General features: G+C 33.6%; 1 protein-coding gene across 1 annotated transcript; it reads right to left on the bottom strand.

The window, feature by feature from the left end:
* Window positions 1-9,972: 9,972 nt before the first annotated feature.
* Window positions 9,973-14,599, bottom strand: LOC142617339 (protein NRT1/ PTR FAMILY 5.4-like). The gene is made up of 6 exons (XM_075790144.1): window positions 14,440-14,599; window positions 13,640-13,919; window positions 13,341-13,558; window positions 12,347-12,598; window positions 11,213-11,478; window positions 9,973-10,994 (listed from the first exon to the last, which is right to left on the bottom strand). The coding sequence occupies exons 2-6, from the start codon at window positions 13,734-13,736 to the stop codon at window positions 10,106-10,108; spliced, it is 1,722 nt and encodes a 573-aa protein (XP_075646259.1). The 5' UTR covers window positions 13,737-13,919; window positions 14,440-14,599; the 3' UTR covers window positions 9,973-10,105.
* Between the last annotated feature and the right edge of the window lie 2,557 nt (window positions 14,600-17,156).

Raw genomic sequence — 17,156 nt, 5'->3', positions numbered from 1 at the left:
TAATTTGCGTAGATTTGGGATTGGTTGGCCTCCCCCGAAAGGGGTCTTCCCCAAAGTCAATCTCATTCTTAATTTGTCTAGATCAGGGAACTCAATGTGCGGTGTATTTTGTTAGTTTCCTCCAATATTTCAATAATTTTACTTCTAAAAAATTGCAATATTTAGTGTTTTTCTTTATAAATGAATAAAAAAGACAATAAGAGAGGTGCAATAATTTGATCATACTGTTTACAAATGTGAAAATTGCATGTTATTGTGACTGATATAGATAAGCCAGTTTCATACCTACTAGAAAAATGCAAATATCATTTTGATAAATAAAAATACAAATATCATTCAATAATTGTTTTTAAAAACTAATGTGGACCATGTCACATCAACACTTTGTAAAAAAATTTATAAGCATTACTCTTCTTTTAAATATGGCAAGAGGAAGTCATAGATTGAGAAAACAAAAGTTTTTTTTTTAAATTTATTTTTAAAATTATATATAATAATAATAATAATAATAATAATAATAATAATAATAATAATAATAATGGGTAAAACTGAGAGAAAATCTAATTAGAGTTCAAACTGGAATTCAATTAAAGTCTAATTTTGCGCCACGTGTTCCATCTATTCAAAGTTTTTAATTTTTGTGCCAAATGAGTTAATTCAATGTAAAAATTGGATTTCAATTAAAGTTTAATTTTGCACTATGTTCCCCATCTAAGATAAGTTTTTAAATTTTTGTATCAAATAAGTTAATTTTGTATAAAAAACAAAGAGTCCAATATAAGTAAACCATAAAACATAGTTTTTGAATGATTTTATATTTATGTGCCTTTTTTTATAACTAAAAACAATTCAAGTTTATAAGTCATATATGTAATTCCCCTAAAAAAAGTCATTTGTGTAATATACTATAACTATGTACAGTCTATTACTAACTATGTAATATATATATTGTGGGGGGTAAAAAGACCTTGATGGGAATATGGGCCGTTGGGTCTTACTAAGGAAGGCCGACCTGCTCTTGGGTTTAGGACTTGTTAGTACTACGGGTCGGCCCATACGCCGAGGATCCGAGGATCCGGCCGTGGATGTTTTTCCCCTCGGACTGACACCGGAGAACCCGGGACTTCATGGTAAAGGTTAGGGAATGACATGGTCAAGACCAATGGTTAGAGGGAGTGAACTCTTGAATGTCCTATAAGCACCGATGTTGGAGAAATATCAAAGATAAAGGCTGCTACCTCCACATTAAAGACCCTGCACCAACCACCCTGGCCGCATTAATGGGGAAGTGACACTTGAACAGTGGAAGGGAAACTTCTAGTTACTGTTCAAAGGCACTAAGAAAAGAAATATCTAGGCTAAGGGAGGAGTTGGGGCAACACGTGTATAAAGTATTAAAAAGAGAAGTATTTAAAGAGGAACCTGGAACAGAAACAGGGACGGACTCTTTTGTAAGAAAAAAAGAAACAGAAACAGAAAGAAAGAGATAATTTAAGAACAGCACTTGGCTTACGTCCGAGGAGGTTGATTCATAACATTCCTTGTTGTTTCCAAGTATTACTAGTCTTTGGCTTGTCATTTAATCCTCACATACTTCTAACCTGGGTTTCAAGCCCATACTCTACAAATTCATATTGTTTAAGGCTCATTGGGCCTGAGCCCATAACTGTTCTTGGGGCCAGGTGCAATTGTGCACTTACATATATATATATATATATGTATGTATGTATGTATGTATGTATGTATGTATGTTGCTTTTTTAAACCAACGTTTAGAGAAAATTCAGTTAGAATCAAAATTAGATTTTGATTTCACTAGCTTTCCGTACAAATTAAATTGTTTAGATTTTTTCTATTTTTTTTCTCTCTAAACTAATGAGCATATTTTTTGTACTATTTCTATTACAATATTTTCTATGCAAATATATTAAATGTAACAAACTTTAATTAAGTTGAACGATCCCATGCACCTATCCCTATTCAATTTAGGAGATACTATTTGACCAATTTATTATTTTATTTTGTGTTATATTTGGTACAATTTCACTGACAATAAGTGTGAATTAATATTGTATATGTAGTATTCAATAGTGATTTTCAAAATTATATATGTAATAGCAATGTAATGAGAAACTTGACGTAAATGAAAATTACAAGGAAAAACTATTTTAGTACTTTCAAATGTCTTAGTCGAATTATGTCTTATATGTTTCATAATCCAAACTAACATCAATAGCACCACTACAATTCATCATTCTTGTGTGGTAGCACGGGTTGCGTACTAACTTTTTATAGTGGTTCAGCAAGAGGGAGAAAAGACTAAAATATAATAAAATATAATAATTTATTGTAATAAAGAAGAGAGAACACTAAAACATGCTATATTAATTAAGATAGTGTTTTTAGATTGATTAGAGATCTACATTGGATAAAATGTGTAACTTTTCTAAAATTATATCAGGTGTAACTTCACTGACTTGAAACTATATATATATGGGAGAACCGGGTAGGAATATTGGGTCATGGGCCATGCCTGAGGACACCAAGGAGCCTGAGGACAACCAAGCATTAATAAGGATAAGCGGGTTAAGAGGCCGAGGACAAGGGCCGATAACGACAAATAAGTAATATTTCCCTAGGAGCCAAACTTCCTCGGAAAGCAGAACGGAAGTCTAGAGCCTAATCACCCAACAAATACTGGGCAAGAGGCAACCATGCTTGGGAGGATAAGCTTCAAAGAGATGAGTCAACAAAGAACTAAGAAATATCTGAGAAGAAGGCTGCTACCACCACATTGAATGCTTTACACCTAACCAACTAGCCGCATTTATGTGGAAGTGATACCTGAACAGTGATTTTCAGCCTTACAACTACACACAGAGACTTCAGGAAGGTTCTGATAGGACAAGCATCCAGGAGATCACTTACTTGATTAACAAGTAGAAGGCTAAGATGAGGAGAAAGAGAATGAGTATATAAGGGAAGGGATTCCTTGACGGAAGGGGGATCGGATCTAAAAAGAAAAGAAAAGAGAGAGAGAGAGAGAGAGAGAGAGAGAGAGAGAGAGAGAGAGAGAAGAACTCTAAAAACTTAGAACTTTGTGTATTCACAAAAGTCAGCAAGTTATATAAGAACATACCTTCTTTGGATTTAACCGAGGAGTGCTTTTATTGTCAAATTATACATAGTGCCTATTTGTTTAAGCTTTTAGAAGCTAAAACGTGCTTTTTGAATCCAAATAAATAAAATGTGCATTTGGTAAGAACATTAAAGTTGCATTTGTGAAGGAAAAGCCCAATTTGCGAAAGCAGCCTTGAGCTCCATTTCAAAAAAGTGCTGGTGCATTTCATGTTACCGTTGTGCAAATATCTTAAAAGCCCAATTTTATCTCATTGTTTATAACACAATTTTACAAAGGAACCCAATAATGAAATCAGCAAAAAAAAAAAAAAAAAAAAAAAAACCGATTGACCTATTTCTATTGCATGTCGTTGGCAATGGGGGAAGAGATCAAGCAACAGTGGAGAGGAAGACAGGCGGCGGTGAAGGTAAAGCAGATCAGCAGACGACAGAGGCGTGTTGAGGAAGATAGGCGGCGGCGAATCGAAGTTCTCTTCCAGTCAAGTGTAAAAAAACATAGTAGAATCACGTAGCAAAGATCAAGCACCGATCTAACCCATTCCTTCCTTGGCGATTACCCCCTTTATCTTCGTTTGATGAGAATCAAAAGGTGTGGTGTGTGTGACTTTTAAGTTTGTGTGTTTTGATGGGATAGAGGTAAAGAAACTTGCAGACAAAGTGGGAAGAGAAAAGAGAGACATGAAGAAGAAAAAAAAAAAGAAAAAGAAAGAAAGAGCTCTGTGGAATGAAACTGGAATGTTTTGGAGGAAGTGGTAGGGAAAAAATGGGAAAGAAGGACAAAAAAGAAAAGAGGGTACGTGTGTGGAGGGGAAAAAAAGAGGGAAAGAAGGAAAAAGAAAAAAGAAAAAGAAAAAAAAGAGAAGGTTACGTGTGTGGAGGAAAAAAAAGAGGTGGATAATAAAAAGGAAATATGGATAAAAAAAAAGTAAAGAAATAAGGGAAAAATAAAATAAAGAATGACAAATTAAAATTGAGAAATGCTATCATAATATTTTCACAATACTTTCATAATAAATTTTAAGTAGTACGTTATTATTAGTTAATATTAGTGAGAAAAAAATAATTTTTTTAGAAACTTTGAAAGTACTTTTTAGAAATTTTTTTTAGAAAGTATTTTCACAATACTTTATATGTACATTGTCTTTTTGATAATTTATCACTCAAACTGCCACCTTTATAAGTTCTAGCCAAATACTTAGCTTTTTCAAAATACACTTTTTCATACCGCACTTTTTGAAAACTCCACTTGTTCAAAAAGTCCAATTTTAAAAAGCTGAACCAAACTCACCCTTAGTCATTATAGCACTAAACCAATCCATTGTGATATATACTTGCTTCATTAAGTCTTCACCTGATAAATCCACGCTCTAACAAATCTATTGTTGTGGGCTTATTGGGCTATCACTCACATCTGTTGGGCTGAGGGTCAATTTTGGTCCTTACAATATATATAATTGTTTTTACATTTTTGATTGTGTTATTATTTTTTTTCATTTGTTGGACATTTTTTCCAAGGTAGCAAAAGTAATTAAATTTGTGCAAGAACACCAAATTTCTAATCAAATTTTTATCATATAAATCTTAGAAAATTGACATAAAAAATTCATTATACTTAAATAATTAATGAACCACTTAAATACTTTTTTTATAAAAAATATATTTATTATATCAATAATCTTTTTAATTATATAGAATAAATAGTAAAATATTGGTTATATATAATATCACTAAAAGAAGTTAAGATATCTAAATGGGTAGGACTAATTTTAGTGAATTTACAAATATTTAATTTTAAATTAATTATTATAATTATAAATAAAAATATTTTCTTATATAGTGTGTGTGTGTGTATATATATATATATATAAATAATCATTTAAATTCCTCTAATATAAATAGTTGATGTATAATTATATATAATTAATATATGCATTTATTTCGTTAGTTAATTCAATGAACTAATATTATGATGTAAATGAAAATTTATTGAGGTGTAAGCCTAAATAAAGAAAACCTCAAAGATTCTGCCACATGGTACAACCTCATGCTCTCTCGCATGAGGTCTCTACATTTATGTTGGTCGCAAATTAAAACAATAAACATAGTTTCTATAGGATTCCGATCTTTACTATTTACATCAATAGGAATCGAGTAAGCAAGAAAAGCTTGAAGAGGATCCATAGAAATGAACATTTAAATAAACATAGATTGCTATAATAAGTAAAATAAGTACATATTGTTAGCCAAAATATTTTAATTAAAAAAAAAAACAATATATATATATATATATATATATATATATATATATATAAAAGGAACTAACAATAAAAAAAAGTAGTGCATATATAATTAATTAATTGAGTAACATTTTCAATAAAAAGATCACAAGTGGCATACCTTTGTTACTCATGGATTTGATTGAATGAACATATCACTGATTTTGCCAATGAAATTTTGCTTTAAGCCAAACCATGTAATTACTACAGAAATACTTTAAGAAAGTGGTATGCATCTAACTAAAAGTTTCTATAGTCCTCTTTAGTTTCTACCATATGGTTAGGGCAGTTCACGGTTCGGGTCGGATCGAGTTTGGGCTCAACCTGCAACCGACCCGAACTGATCGGGTGGAGCCATCAGCAACCCGTCGCCGACCGGGAGGAGAATCTGATCGGACCGGTTGGAGCTTCAACGGATGTCGGGTGGATTGGGTCGAGGCTGACGATTTGGAAAACAACAATAATCCGGAGAGAAAAGGTGAACAACGGCAAAAATCTGGTGAGAAAAGATGAAAAACGGCGAAAATTCGACGAGAAAAAATGCGAAACGGCTTAAATCCGGTGAGATCTCTCCAGATCTAGTGAGATCTCGACCATTTTAGGCAAGATTTTCGCTAGATCTAGCGAAATCTCGCCGGATTTAGCTAGATCTTCCCGAAAAAATCCCAGATTCACTGAAAAAAATCCCAGATTCGCCGGCAAATTCAACTGGGTCGGTCGGTTCGGGTTTCTCAGATTTGAGAGGTAGAGATCCGATGCTCGAATCGACGATCTCGGTTTTTGGAGAATAAAATCCGTCGCTGTCCGCCGAAGCAATCGGTTCGGTCGATGGCAGGTTGGGTCCGGTCGGGTGCTGCGGGTGGGTCGGGTGTTGCGGGTCCTTGGACAACGCTACATATGGTATACTGTAGACACTTTAGTTTGTACTAGGGGTGAACAGAGTGATACAGGAGCCGACCCAACCGACCGGCGCCGATCCAACCTTACCGCCTCTGTCATTGACCGACTGAGCCGAGGCCGGCGAGTGGATGAAGAATCCAGCTCCGACGCCGGTGTGGTGCTGCCATTAGAACTGCAACTCCAAATTGAGTTGGTTAGCGAACCCACCAATATGGCGATATTGTTTCGTTCCGGTAGGTGTTTTGTGTTTTGTTGACAAAACTATTCGTTTCACTTAGTAATTAAAAAACAAAATATTTCAAAACGGCATCGTTTTAAGTTAGGGTTGTTGATTTCTACCTAGTATAAATAGCATTTTTCCACTCTCAGCTGCTCAACTCTCTTAGACGCTCTATCTCAGTATCTCTTGCTTTCGCCTAAGTCCGTGGATTGTGACCAACAACTGACCATGAGTCACTGAGTCGCCTCTTGCAGCTCGACAGGCTCACAATTCACGAGTCACGACCAGGCTAGCTACCGCACTTATGGAATCTTCAAAATTGGCCAAGTTAGTAATGAGGTGAACCAGATATCTTGCCATGTTTATATGATTCTAAGTTTGTAAAGTGTGTCTTCATATTGGAGAAAGTCATGTTCTGATGTCCCATAAGTGAGAATATGTAAATTTCAAGTCAGTTGAAGAATATTTCTTCTATGTGTTCCTTATTTTCTGCCTTGAGAATGCATAACAGGTGAGAGCTTCGGCAATTGAAGAAAACAATTACATTGGGTTTGCAATAGGCTATTTTAAAGGAGTTTCCAGAGAAATGGCCTATAACTTAGCAGTCCAATGGCCCATAATTAACAATTAACACTTCAATTGTTAATCAAATCAATTATAATTTTTAAGTCTACTAACCTTTTTCTTTTTTTAGCATTTTGATTGTTAGGGAGGGGAGACTGAGACTGAGATTTCTCTTACTCTTCATATCTTTATTTCTTTGACTGGATTGGTAGATTGGTTGATGTGCTAGCCAAAGTATAGAAAGAACAAGTTAACACAAAGTACAAGAGCCAGTAACTACTAACTATATTATCAATATGTTTTTGGGCATATCAATCCGTTTTTGGGCTAATTGCTTATATATCAATTTGTTTATATATCTATTGCTGGGCATATTTCTTTATTGCTTCTATATCAAATTATCAATTGTTCTAATATCAATAAGTATCTGGGCATATATATCAAATTATCAATTGGTTGAACATATTTTTTTTAATAAAAAACAAATAGAATTTTTAATGTTTCAAATCGACCAAACCGATCGCAAAAAACCTCACTGCTATAGGTCAGAAAACCGACCCTAAGGGGTATGCATCGGTTTTAATTATGAGAAAACCGATCCCTATCGGTTCGGTAACAAATTTGAGAAAAAATTAAGCTGATTGAACCGCGCACACCCCTAGTTTGTACCCTTTACGACTCGAGCCCCTGTTCCCTAATGACAACATTACTCTAAGGCCCAAGGTTGATTTAGGGCCCAATATTGTGAGATCTTGACTTGAGGAAATATTTATGGAGAAAATAAAATTATTTTTGGAAGAATAAAACTATTTTTGGAAAAGAAAGGCTGTTGGAAACCTTAAGTGTGTGTACGCATACACATATATGCATACGCACACTCAAGCTATGCGTGCGCATGCCCTAACCCTGAGTATGCGTACACAGCAAGGGTTTTATAATTATATGAAAGGAAAGGTTTTTGCATTTAAATCTGTGTGGAATGAAACCTACATCGTCTGAGAGCCATCCCACACTCCTATTCTACTATTATATAAATCCATAAAAGACACTTTTTTAAAGGGAGGCGAAGATATGCAAGATTTACTAGAAAATAGTGAATTAAAGAGGGAGTTTTTTACAAAACATCATCAATTCAAGTTTTACTTGGTTCAGACCTATTTTGGTCTTGGCCTTTGAGTTCTAAAGCTTACTATCCTGCTAGTTTTATTGTTGATTAGATTGACTGAGGGGAACGATCGAATCAAACTCTAAAGAGTTATTGTGTTGAGGTAAAAGTTCTAACTTTGACTTTTTAGTTTTCTTTGTTTTGTTGTTTGTTTATATGCTTTATTGTTTTAATATGCTTGTGTTAATTTAGGTTTGTTTTTTGTTTGTATCATAAGCATGTTAGGTTGTTAGTTTCTTACTTTTCCTTATTCTTTTGTTTTGGTTGCTGGGTTTAAGTTTCTGAGCGTGTATGTGTGTGCATGCTTTATGCAAGTGTATGCACATTCGAAGTGTGCCTATGCATACAACTGGGATGCGCACGCACATTCGTGCCCAGATACCCAGATTCTGTTCCATCAATCTTTTATTGTTTCTTTCATATGTTTAGTCTCTGCTTAACATGTCTTTCTTTTGTTGAGTCTCTGTTTATCTTCTTCAACATGTTTTATTTTGTTTTAGTGTTTAGTTCTTGACTAGGGTCTTAGCCTGATTGAATACTATGAGCATACACATGAGCATGAACATGCATTGATGTATAGGTGCTGTGATGCAGTGAGGTAAGTCATGCATGAATCACATGAGCATACATTTGAACATTTGAGCTGCCTAATGTGCTTGGTTGAATGCCATGAGTTTTAATGCCTTTACTTGAATGCTTTAATATGCTAGGTCATTCTTCCTTGTGATGTTGCTGCCTTTAGTGATATATGTGTAATAATGTGATAGATGAATGCTAGGTTTAAGGGATGGTATGCCATGTTGGATGTTCTAGATGCATGATAGAGTGTGTGTGAGTTAGAATAACATGTTAAAAGATCATTTAATGAGATTAAAATTTGGAACACAATGAGTGGAGGATGACCCATGGGTTGGGTGGGATTGGGTACCTAACACCTTTCTATCCCTATACCAAAACTCCGAACATGTGCTTTGGTAAAGATCAGTCCTCCACAAGGGCGCTATATTTATGATTCCTAGATCTAATCTAAATGACGATTCCATTTTATATCCTCTACCATGGTTCACCCTAGGCCAAGGTGTACTTCTTACGTATTTGGGGAAACCCAAACCTATCGTGAGCGCATGCCCATTTTTTGTGTGCATATATTAACACAATTTGAGCTTGTTTAATTGTGGGTAGTTTTTGGACAAAATTTTGTAAATTCGACACATTTTTCTACTATACACCCTCTATGTGAGTGCTCTTAAAATGTATATCAAAATTTAAAACATGTATGACTTAAGATGATTTCTTAGCATTTTTAACTGAAATTAGCAGTTTAATGTATAATGTGAACTCTCTTTTTTAACACATCATCTAATGGAATAACTAAATTTATAATACAACTAGAATTAGTTTCACGTCTTCCTCTACCAATGTAACTTATGCTTCCCACATTGATTACGTTATCACAGATAAAAATCATACAAAATCTAGACGTATTTTGATTTTGTTTTGTTATGGAGTTTATCGAGCTTTACTGCATGTTTACTCTAAACTATGAATCATTTGTAATGTTCCCCTTCAACTATAAATTTTTGTGATCATTCCCCGTTTGATTCATTAATTTAATGACAATATTTAACCATTCATTTTGAGAAATCATATGACTACAGAAATCATATGACTATCAGTGGATAGCAAGAAAGATGGAGCCTGGAGGGAGATTAAACAAATACCCTACATCTAATGAAAAAATGCACTTTAAAGTGAGAGTAGTTGCTATGGAATTGGATATACATCAACAATTACAGATACACTATATATGCCCTACATGGCTATTTGGTACTCCTTACTCTCATATTATCTCCCCATCCACGTACCCGTTGATGGCACTTGACTCTTTTTCACCTGGAACGTCGTCATCTTCAACTTTTTTGTACACAAAACGCGTAGCAATCCATACATAAATACACAAATTCAAAGCACTTAACCCAGCCAGCACCCAATAGAAGTAATCAAGATGGGCACGGTTGATATTTTCACCAAGCCATTCTTCACCATACCTTGAACTAATTGCCTGAACCATAGAAATAATTGCACTACTAATAAAATTTCCAATTCCGGTAACACTAAGGTATACTGCTGCTCCTAAGCTTCTCATTGCCTCTGGCATTTGAGCATAAAACAGCTCTTGGAGCCCAACATATGTGAATATCTCAACCAAACCAGTAATTATATATTGTGGTAGTAGCCACCATACTTTCATTGGTACAATTGATTTAGGTTGGTCTAATAGGTTATACTCTTTTACAACATTGATCCTTTTGGCCTCTACTAGAGCTGAGACAATCATGATAAATATAGAGAGAAATAGACCAATGCCTATCCTTTGTAGCACAGTTATGCCAGATGGGTGTCCCGTGAATTTTCTAGCAATAGGGACAAAAACTCGGTCATAGATGGGCATATTGAGTATGATTGTGAGGCCAACAAGGGCTTGAAGTGAAGCAGGGGGAATGATAAAATGGGGTGTAATGGATCGCTGCAATGTACTACCTTGCTTTACAAAGAAGGTATTCATTTGGGATATGACTATGGCGAACATTAAGCAACTCAACCATATGGGAAAAAGGCGTAGAACAAGCTTCACTTCTTCCACTTGATGTAAAGAGCATAGCCTCCAAGGATCCCGAATTGTTCTCATGGCGTCGAGGTTATCAATAATCATTGCCTTGTCCAAACATCTGCAGTTTGTAACCAGCTTATAAGACAAATCCTCTCTTAGAAGAGAACTAGAAATCAAAAACATGAATCATCAATACTGAAAGAAATATCATTATTTTTACAATCTACTTTACCTGTGAGTCTAGAGTCTAGACTTGTTCCAATTTTGTTTCCTAGGGCAGCAATTAAAATCAATAAAGGGCCTCAAATTGTATCAAAAAATCCCAAAGACAAATACCTCAGCTGATTTGTATGGGCCAAAGTCTGAGTCTTAGGTTGACCTGGTGCAAGGAGCCCATCTCCATGATAAACACTACAATTGTCAAACTTCTGCTTCATGCGCCACTTCCTCACGGCTGCCACTAGTACCTGTGCCACTGTAGTTAAGGGGCTACCTAGGGGACCTTGCTTACGGTACCTCTTAATTCCTAGCAAGAACGTTATCAATGCCACTGCCATTGCTATTGCCAACATTCCTATTCCTGCAGTCCAGCCAACATTATCCTGAAAGCATAATATATGATTAGAAATTTTGCAATTGTAGCCAATTGTGTATTCGAGAATCTAACATAGTTGTAAGTTATTTACATGCGGCTGCTAATTAATAAAATGAAAAATAGAATGACTTAATTTTGATAAATTATCACTTGTATCAAAAGTTTAAATAGATGAGAAAGAGTAAATTGACTATTTATCCTACAAATTTAAGTTGTTATAAAAAGAAAATTTTAATTATTTAACCATTATTTTAATAAATTCCAGACTTTTTACGAGCACATTTTTTTTATTATATAGAAATTGCAGGTTAAGCATAAACTATAGGATCATCTAATATCAATCAGTCATTTTATTTTTTTCCCTCTAATCTAATATACAACATAGTCATGAATTACAGCATGTGAGATTCTCCTTCTTGACAATGAGTAGATAGTCCAAAATTTGAGATAGTCCATGCACCACTCACTTTCTTCTTTTTCATAACAAGCAATCAAAACATTTAAACAATGCATGATCCGGTTAATGGGTGCTCTTATGGAATTTGGTAATAAACCATTTTAAGAAATTTTTTATACCGCTTTTATGGGAAAAAAAAAGTTGTCAAAAAAATTAGATGATTTTTCCTTTCCCATAAAATTTTTTTAAAAGTATTTCCTAAACAAATGCCCTTAGACATCCATTAACAAAATCCTTATATAATTACTTGAATCTCTTGAGTTTGATTCATAAAAAATTCCAGACAAAGTTACATCAATTAAAGTTTACAACGTTTATACATATAAAGCGGAAGGAATCATAGTTATTGTCATATCAGTTTGTAAGATTTTTATAATAAAACTTTTACTAACTATAGCATTTTTTGAAATTTTTTTACCTCCACGTATATCGCTACCAAAATGGCAGAACACTGGCCAGCCACTATTCCCCAGAACCACCAGTTAAAGAATGAGCTCTTGACCTTCTTATCCTCTAGTGAATCCTCCTCAAATTGGTCTGCTGCAAAGGTTTGGACACATGGTTTGTGCCCACCTTCCCCGACTGCTATTATGTAAAGTGCTACAAAGAATATTGCTTTACGATAATCCAATGGAACTACTGAGACCGACAATGTTAACAAAATCATTCCCTATCATCGTGTAAAAGCCATAAACACAGGATTCAGAAGCATAAACACATAATGAAATCTAACCATATAAGGTTATGTCTAAAAGATAAAAGTGATACAGGTGTGTGTGTGCCTAAAAGATAAAACTGAATATGTGTGTGTATGATTAGACTGTAAATTCAAAAGTTGCAAATGTGTAATTTTTAGTCTCTAAGTTTTGACCTCAAGGAACTCGAAATAGACCTGTTATTGTATAATTGTGATGGGTTATGCCATAATATTGTACACACTCATACATGCAATGACTTCGCATTTAATGGATAGTGTTAACATTGTTTCACAGCGATGATTTGTTTTTGTAGAGAATTACTATTAATTAAGCAGTGTGTGTGACTCTTGAAATTGATCTCTCTATGCATAACAAATATATTTCTGAGCCTGCCTATAAGTAAGTACCCAGGCCATTCATTTGGACAGCAAACTCAATTCAAAGCCCCTAAGTCTGTGATCACCACCTTAATGGATCTGCCATCCACATTAGGGGTCAACAAGTTCGTCCCCATTTTACTTGAAACGAAAAAGTTTATTTTACATTTTTTTTTTGCTGAATAAAAAAAAAAAAATACAGTCTTTAGTAAGAAGACATCGATTCCATATCATGTGACAACAATGGGTAATACCACATTTACTACCAAGGTGGGGTTATCATTCTAGATACAACACACTTAATATTTATTTATTAAATACTCAGCATACAACTTACCATAACATAAATGACTGAAGCCAAAAGGATTGTGTTGAACCGACCGAACAGCGAATCGGCGACAAAGGCTGCAAACAAAGGGACGATATAGGATACGCCAGCCCAAGTGTTGACATTCTTAGCCGCTGTGGAGATAGGCTGGTGAAGTTCATTTGTAAGGTATGTGATGAGGTTTGCAGCCAAGCCAAAGAAAGCAAATCGCTCTGCTACTTCAACAACTGCAAGCAAAAAAGAGTGTAAATTAAAAAGAGGCACTTGAAAGATGAACATAAAGCTGATCTAAGAGCAAGTTTTCTTACAAAAGATGAATATGGCAGCGTTCCAACCACCAATGGGGGGCTTTTGTTGTGCAGAGTCGACCTGCTTCTTGGTATCTTTATGGCTATTTTGAATCATGACTAGTGCTAACAACAGTTATCAATTCAGGGTTGGTGTAAAGGAATGGAATTTGATATAACAAAATGTTTGATGCTGCTCTTTGGACAATTGGGTCCTTTTATATGCATGAAAATGAAATGCTCTTCGAGTCATTGACCACACTGATGTGCAATTCTACATTGTCTCAATGCATGCCAGGTTCTGAATAACAAGAAAGGGAAGGGAGAAAAAGAAAAGAAAAAAGAAAACAGAGTCCAATAGTAATATGACATGTTTGGTACACTGAATAAAACTGCAATAAGAATGGTAATTGCCTAATTGGGAATAAAAGATGTACGTAAGCAGCTAAGAGGGTTTAAAATTTCCATTACCAGAGGCAATTAAATCATAAATATTGTTAAAATTTACTCACCAGCCCCCCTGTTTTTGGGAAAAAATAATTCATCCTAAAATTCATTTTGGGCTTCTTCAATATTTTAAAATAGAATAAAAAATCCCAAATTTTGCTTCTCAACAAAAAAAAAAAAAAAAAAAGCATATGCCCATAGCCCATCCAGATACATAAAGTAATTCAAAATTTTTTTTTTCAATTTCCATATAAAAAATAATCCTTCCAAACTCAAATAGCTATTCAAAATAGAATATACATATATAGCTCATCATAACTTTCCTTTACTAAAAAAAAAAAAAAAAAGCAAATCCCTCCATAACTTTCCTTTACCTGATGCGGTGCTGCCGTTTGGCTCCCTCCAGACTAGTCTGATGCTGCGAGCAGTAGCATTTCTACCTCAATCTGTGTCTGTGCGACTGCATATAATGATGGTAATATCATATCTACTACTTGCTGTAAGTTGTTGACTTTGATATATGATTGGTTCTGTACTGATATTCCAAAAGCTACACGTTTGTTTTGTAGTGATTTCCGAAAGATACTTCATATATATCTTTTAGGATTTTTAGAACCTAAGCTACTTTATAAATGTTTTAGTGATTTCCGAAAAAAAATTATTTTAATATGTTGTCGTGTGTGAAGAGAAAAAGTGGAGTGGATAAAAAGAAAGAGAATAATACTTTTTATTAGTTTATTGAGTTGTATGTAAAAATAAAAAAAATGGGATGTAGTATGAGTTGTAAAATGAGTTGGTAAAATAGATAAAGTAGTGTTTGAAAATGCAAAATATGTATTTTTTTTTTTTTTTGCATCTTGATGTAAAATAAGTTTATATTTTACATCATAAAAATCTACTTTATCTATTTTACCATCTCATTTTACAGCCCACATCACAATTTCTATTTTTACATTCAACCTAATAAAATAATACTAGCCTTTGAGCACGCATGTGAGTGCGTGCTCAGAAGCTCTTTTATCTCTTGAGTAAGGGTTAATTTAGAGTATTTATTATAATTTGAGATTACTATATTTTTCAATCACAAAAAAACCTAGAGGATGTGATGAGTATTATGTGTTAGCAGGTGAAATAATATTTTATCACACCCCTAGATTTTTTTGTGATTGAAAAATGTGGTAATCTCAAATTATAATTGATGCAAATTATTAACTTTTACTCAAAAAATGAAAGAGCATCTGAGCACACGCTTAATAACAATTATCAATTTTTGTTTAATCCTAAAATTTAGTTTTTAAATCCTAAAAGTTAGCCACTTACTATACATCCATAACAAACTTAAAAAGAGCTTAAATTTAAAATTTAGCAACTACCTTTATAACATTTTTGATGAAGTAAAATAATAATTATAAAAAAAAGTAAATTGAATTTCACAGATAAAGTAAAAAGTTTCCATTGGAATTGTAGCCTTTAAGGTTCAAAGGATAAGTCTGTCAAATTTTTTTTTAAAAAAAGTTTTAGAGAATAAGAATTTGGTGTGTTAGTAAACGTGAGATCAAAAAGAGAAACATAATTTAACAAATTTTTTAAAAAAAATAAAAAAAAATAAAAATCCTGACCTTTGATATGAAGGGCCACCATGATCTTGTCTATAAATAAGATTCACCTATACATGAAGGCACAAACATTGAAAGAGAAAATGTTATTGTTAAAGTGCCATCTACTATATGTGGTTACGGGGTAGTCATCATATTCGATGTCAAACAATGGCAAGACCTTCACCCCTTGGGTTAAAAATTAAAATGGCAACATGGATTTTCATAACTGCTTCAGTTTTTTTAGAAGTTGTTATACAAATGAATGCGGCTTTTTTTTTTCTTTTGCTTTTTTGATAGGATTTGAATGTGGATTTGAGAGTTAGATTAATGTACAATAGTCTTTAGGGCAAGTGGGAGATTGTTAGGATTAGCGTCTTTAAATCCTATTGTATGATGCTATGTATGACATTATGCTGTATTTAATAAAGTTGTTTTATTATTATCTAAAATAATGGTAATATGAATATTTGGACATTATCATATAATCCATGAGATGCATAGTATGTGATTTAGTCACAGAAGATATAAGTCACAAGTTCTTAGTAAACTCGGAATTTAATTTCGTAGTCGGTGATGAAATTGGGCATTTCATCTGCGAAGACTATAACATATTAACTAAGATGATTTGTCTTGATCATAGAAGTGGAGACTTCTAGTTGGTATGTTAATATGTTTTAAGAGTTAAGACATATTGAATTGGATCGTTGTGAGATTTATTATTCTCCTAACGACTGTCAAATGAATAATAAATCTCACAACTTTTATTTACATAAACTCTTAATCCTGAGAGAATAATGGACTTAATCATGAAGTGTAGGTTGCTTTGATATATCAGGAGTGAGATTTAAAGTAACGGTCAAAACCCCAGTATGTTAGGCAGCCAAATTTAGTGTTGATAGAACATATATTTTCAAGATGGAATTTATAATCTCTTAACGGAGATATAAAATATTCTTTTGAGATAAGTTTAATGGGTTTGGTTATTCAGAGTGTTAGGCCTAACCACATTAGTAAGGAGATACTAAATTATATATTCATGAAATTGGATTTCATAAATATATGATGAATAACTTAAAAGATTAAACCGGGTACTCAAGGATTAAGATGTAATAATCTTCAAAGTGGCAGTCTACATTCATGACTTTATTTATTACGAATATTTAATAAAGAGGTTACATATATAATAAAGTCTTGGAATATAATTTATTAATAAGGCCTAGAGTGCAATTATATTTATATAGTGGTATTAAATATAATTAATGGTAACTTTGGATTTGTCAAGAGTTGACAGAAAAGCCTAAGGCCCATTGGAGCTAGTGTTTTATTGATGCTTTTTGGTTCCATTCCAAGCCACACACTAAAGCCCAATTGGAAAGGCTTAATCGGCCGGCCCAATTAGATAATCAGTTAGTTATAAAGGGAGAAACATACATAATTTTTTTATAAGAAAAAGAGAGACATCATTGTGAAATGGTGTGTATGTGAGTAAAGTC

This window comes from Castanea sativa, chromosome 11, assembly GCF_040712315.1.
Source record: "Castanea sativa cultivar Marrone di Chiusa Pesio chromosome 11, ASM4071231v1".
NCBI lineage: Eukaryota > Viridiplantae > Streptophyta > Magnoliopsida > Fagales > Fagaceae > Castanea > Castanea sativa.
Note: the sequence above shows the minus strand (reverse complement) of the source record. Positions and strands in the feature narration are given on the sequence as shown.

What these genes read in the sequence shown, in the direction of transcription:
- LOC142617339 (XM_075790144.1), bottom strand. Translation starts at nt 13,736, where the DNA reads ATGATTCAAAATAGCCATAAAGATACCAAGAAGCAGGTCGACTCTGCA. An exon ending in CTTCAGTCATTTATGTTATG is followed by an intron (nt 12,599 to 13,340) that starts GTAAGTTGTATG and finishes ACACGATGATAG; the next exon opens with GGAATGATTTTGTTAACATT. An exon ending in GCCCATACAAATCAGCTGAG is followed by an intron (nt 10,995 to 11,212) that starts GTATTTGTCTTT and finishes TACAAACTGCAG; the next exon opens with ATGTTTGGACAAGGCAATGA.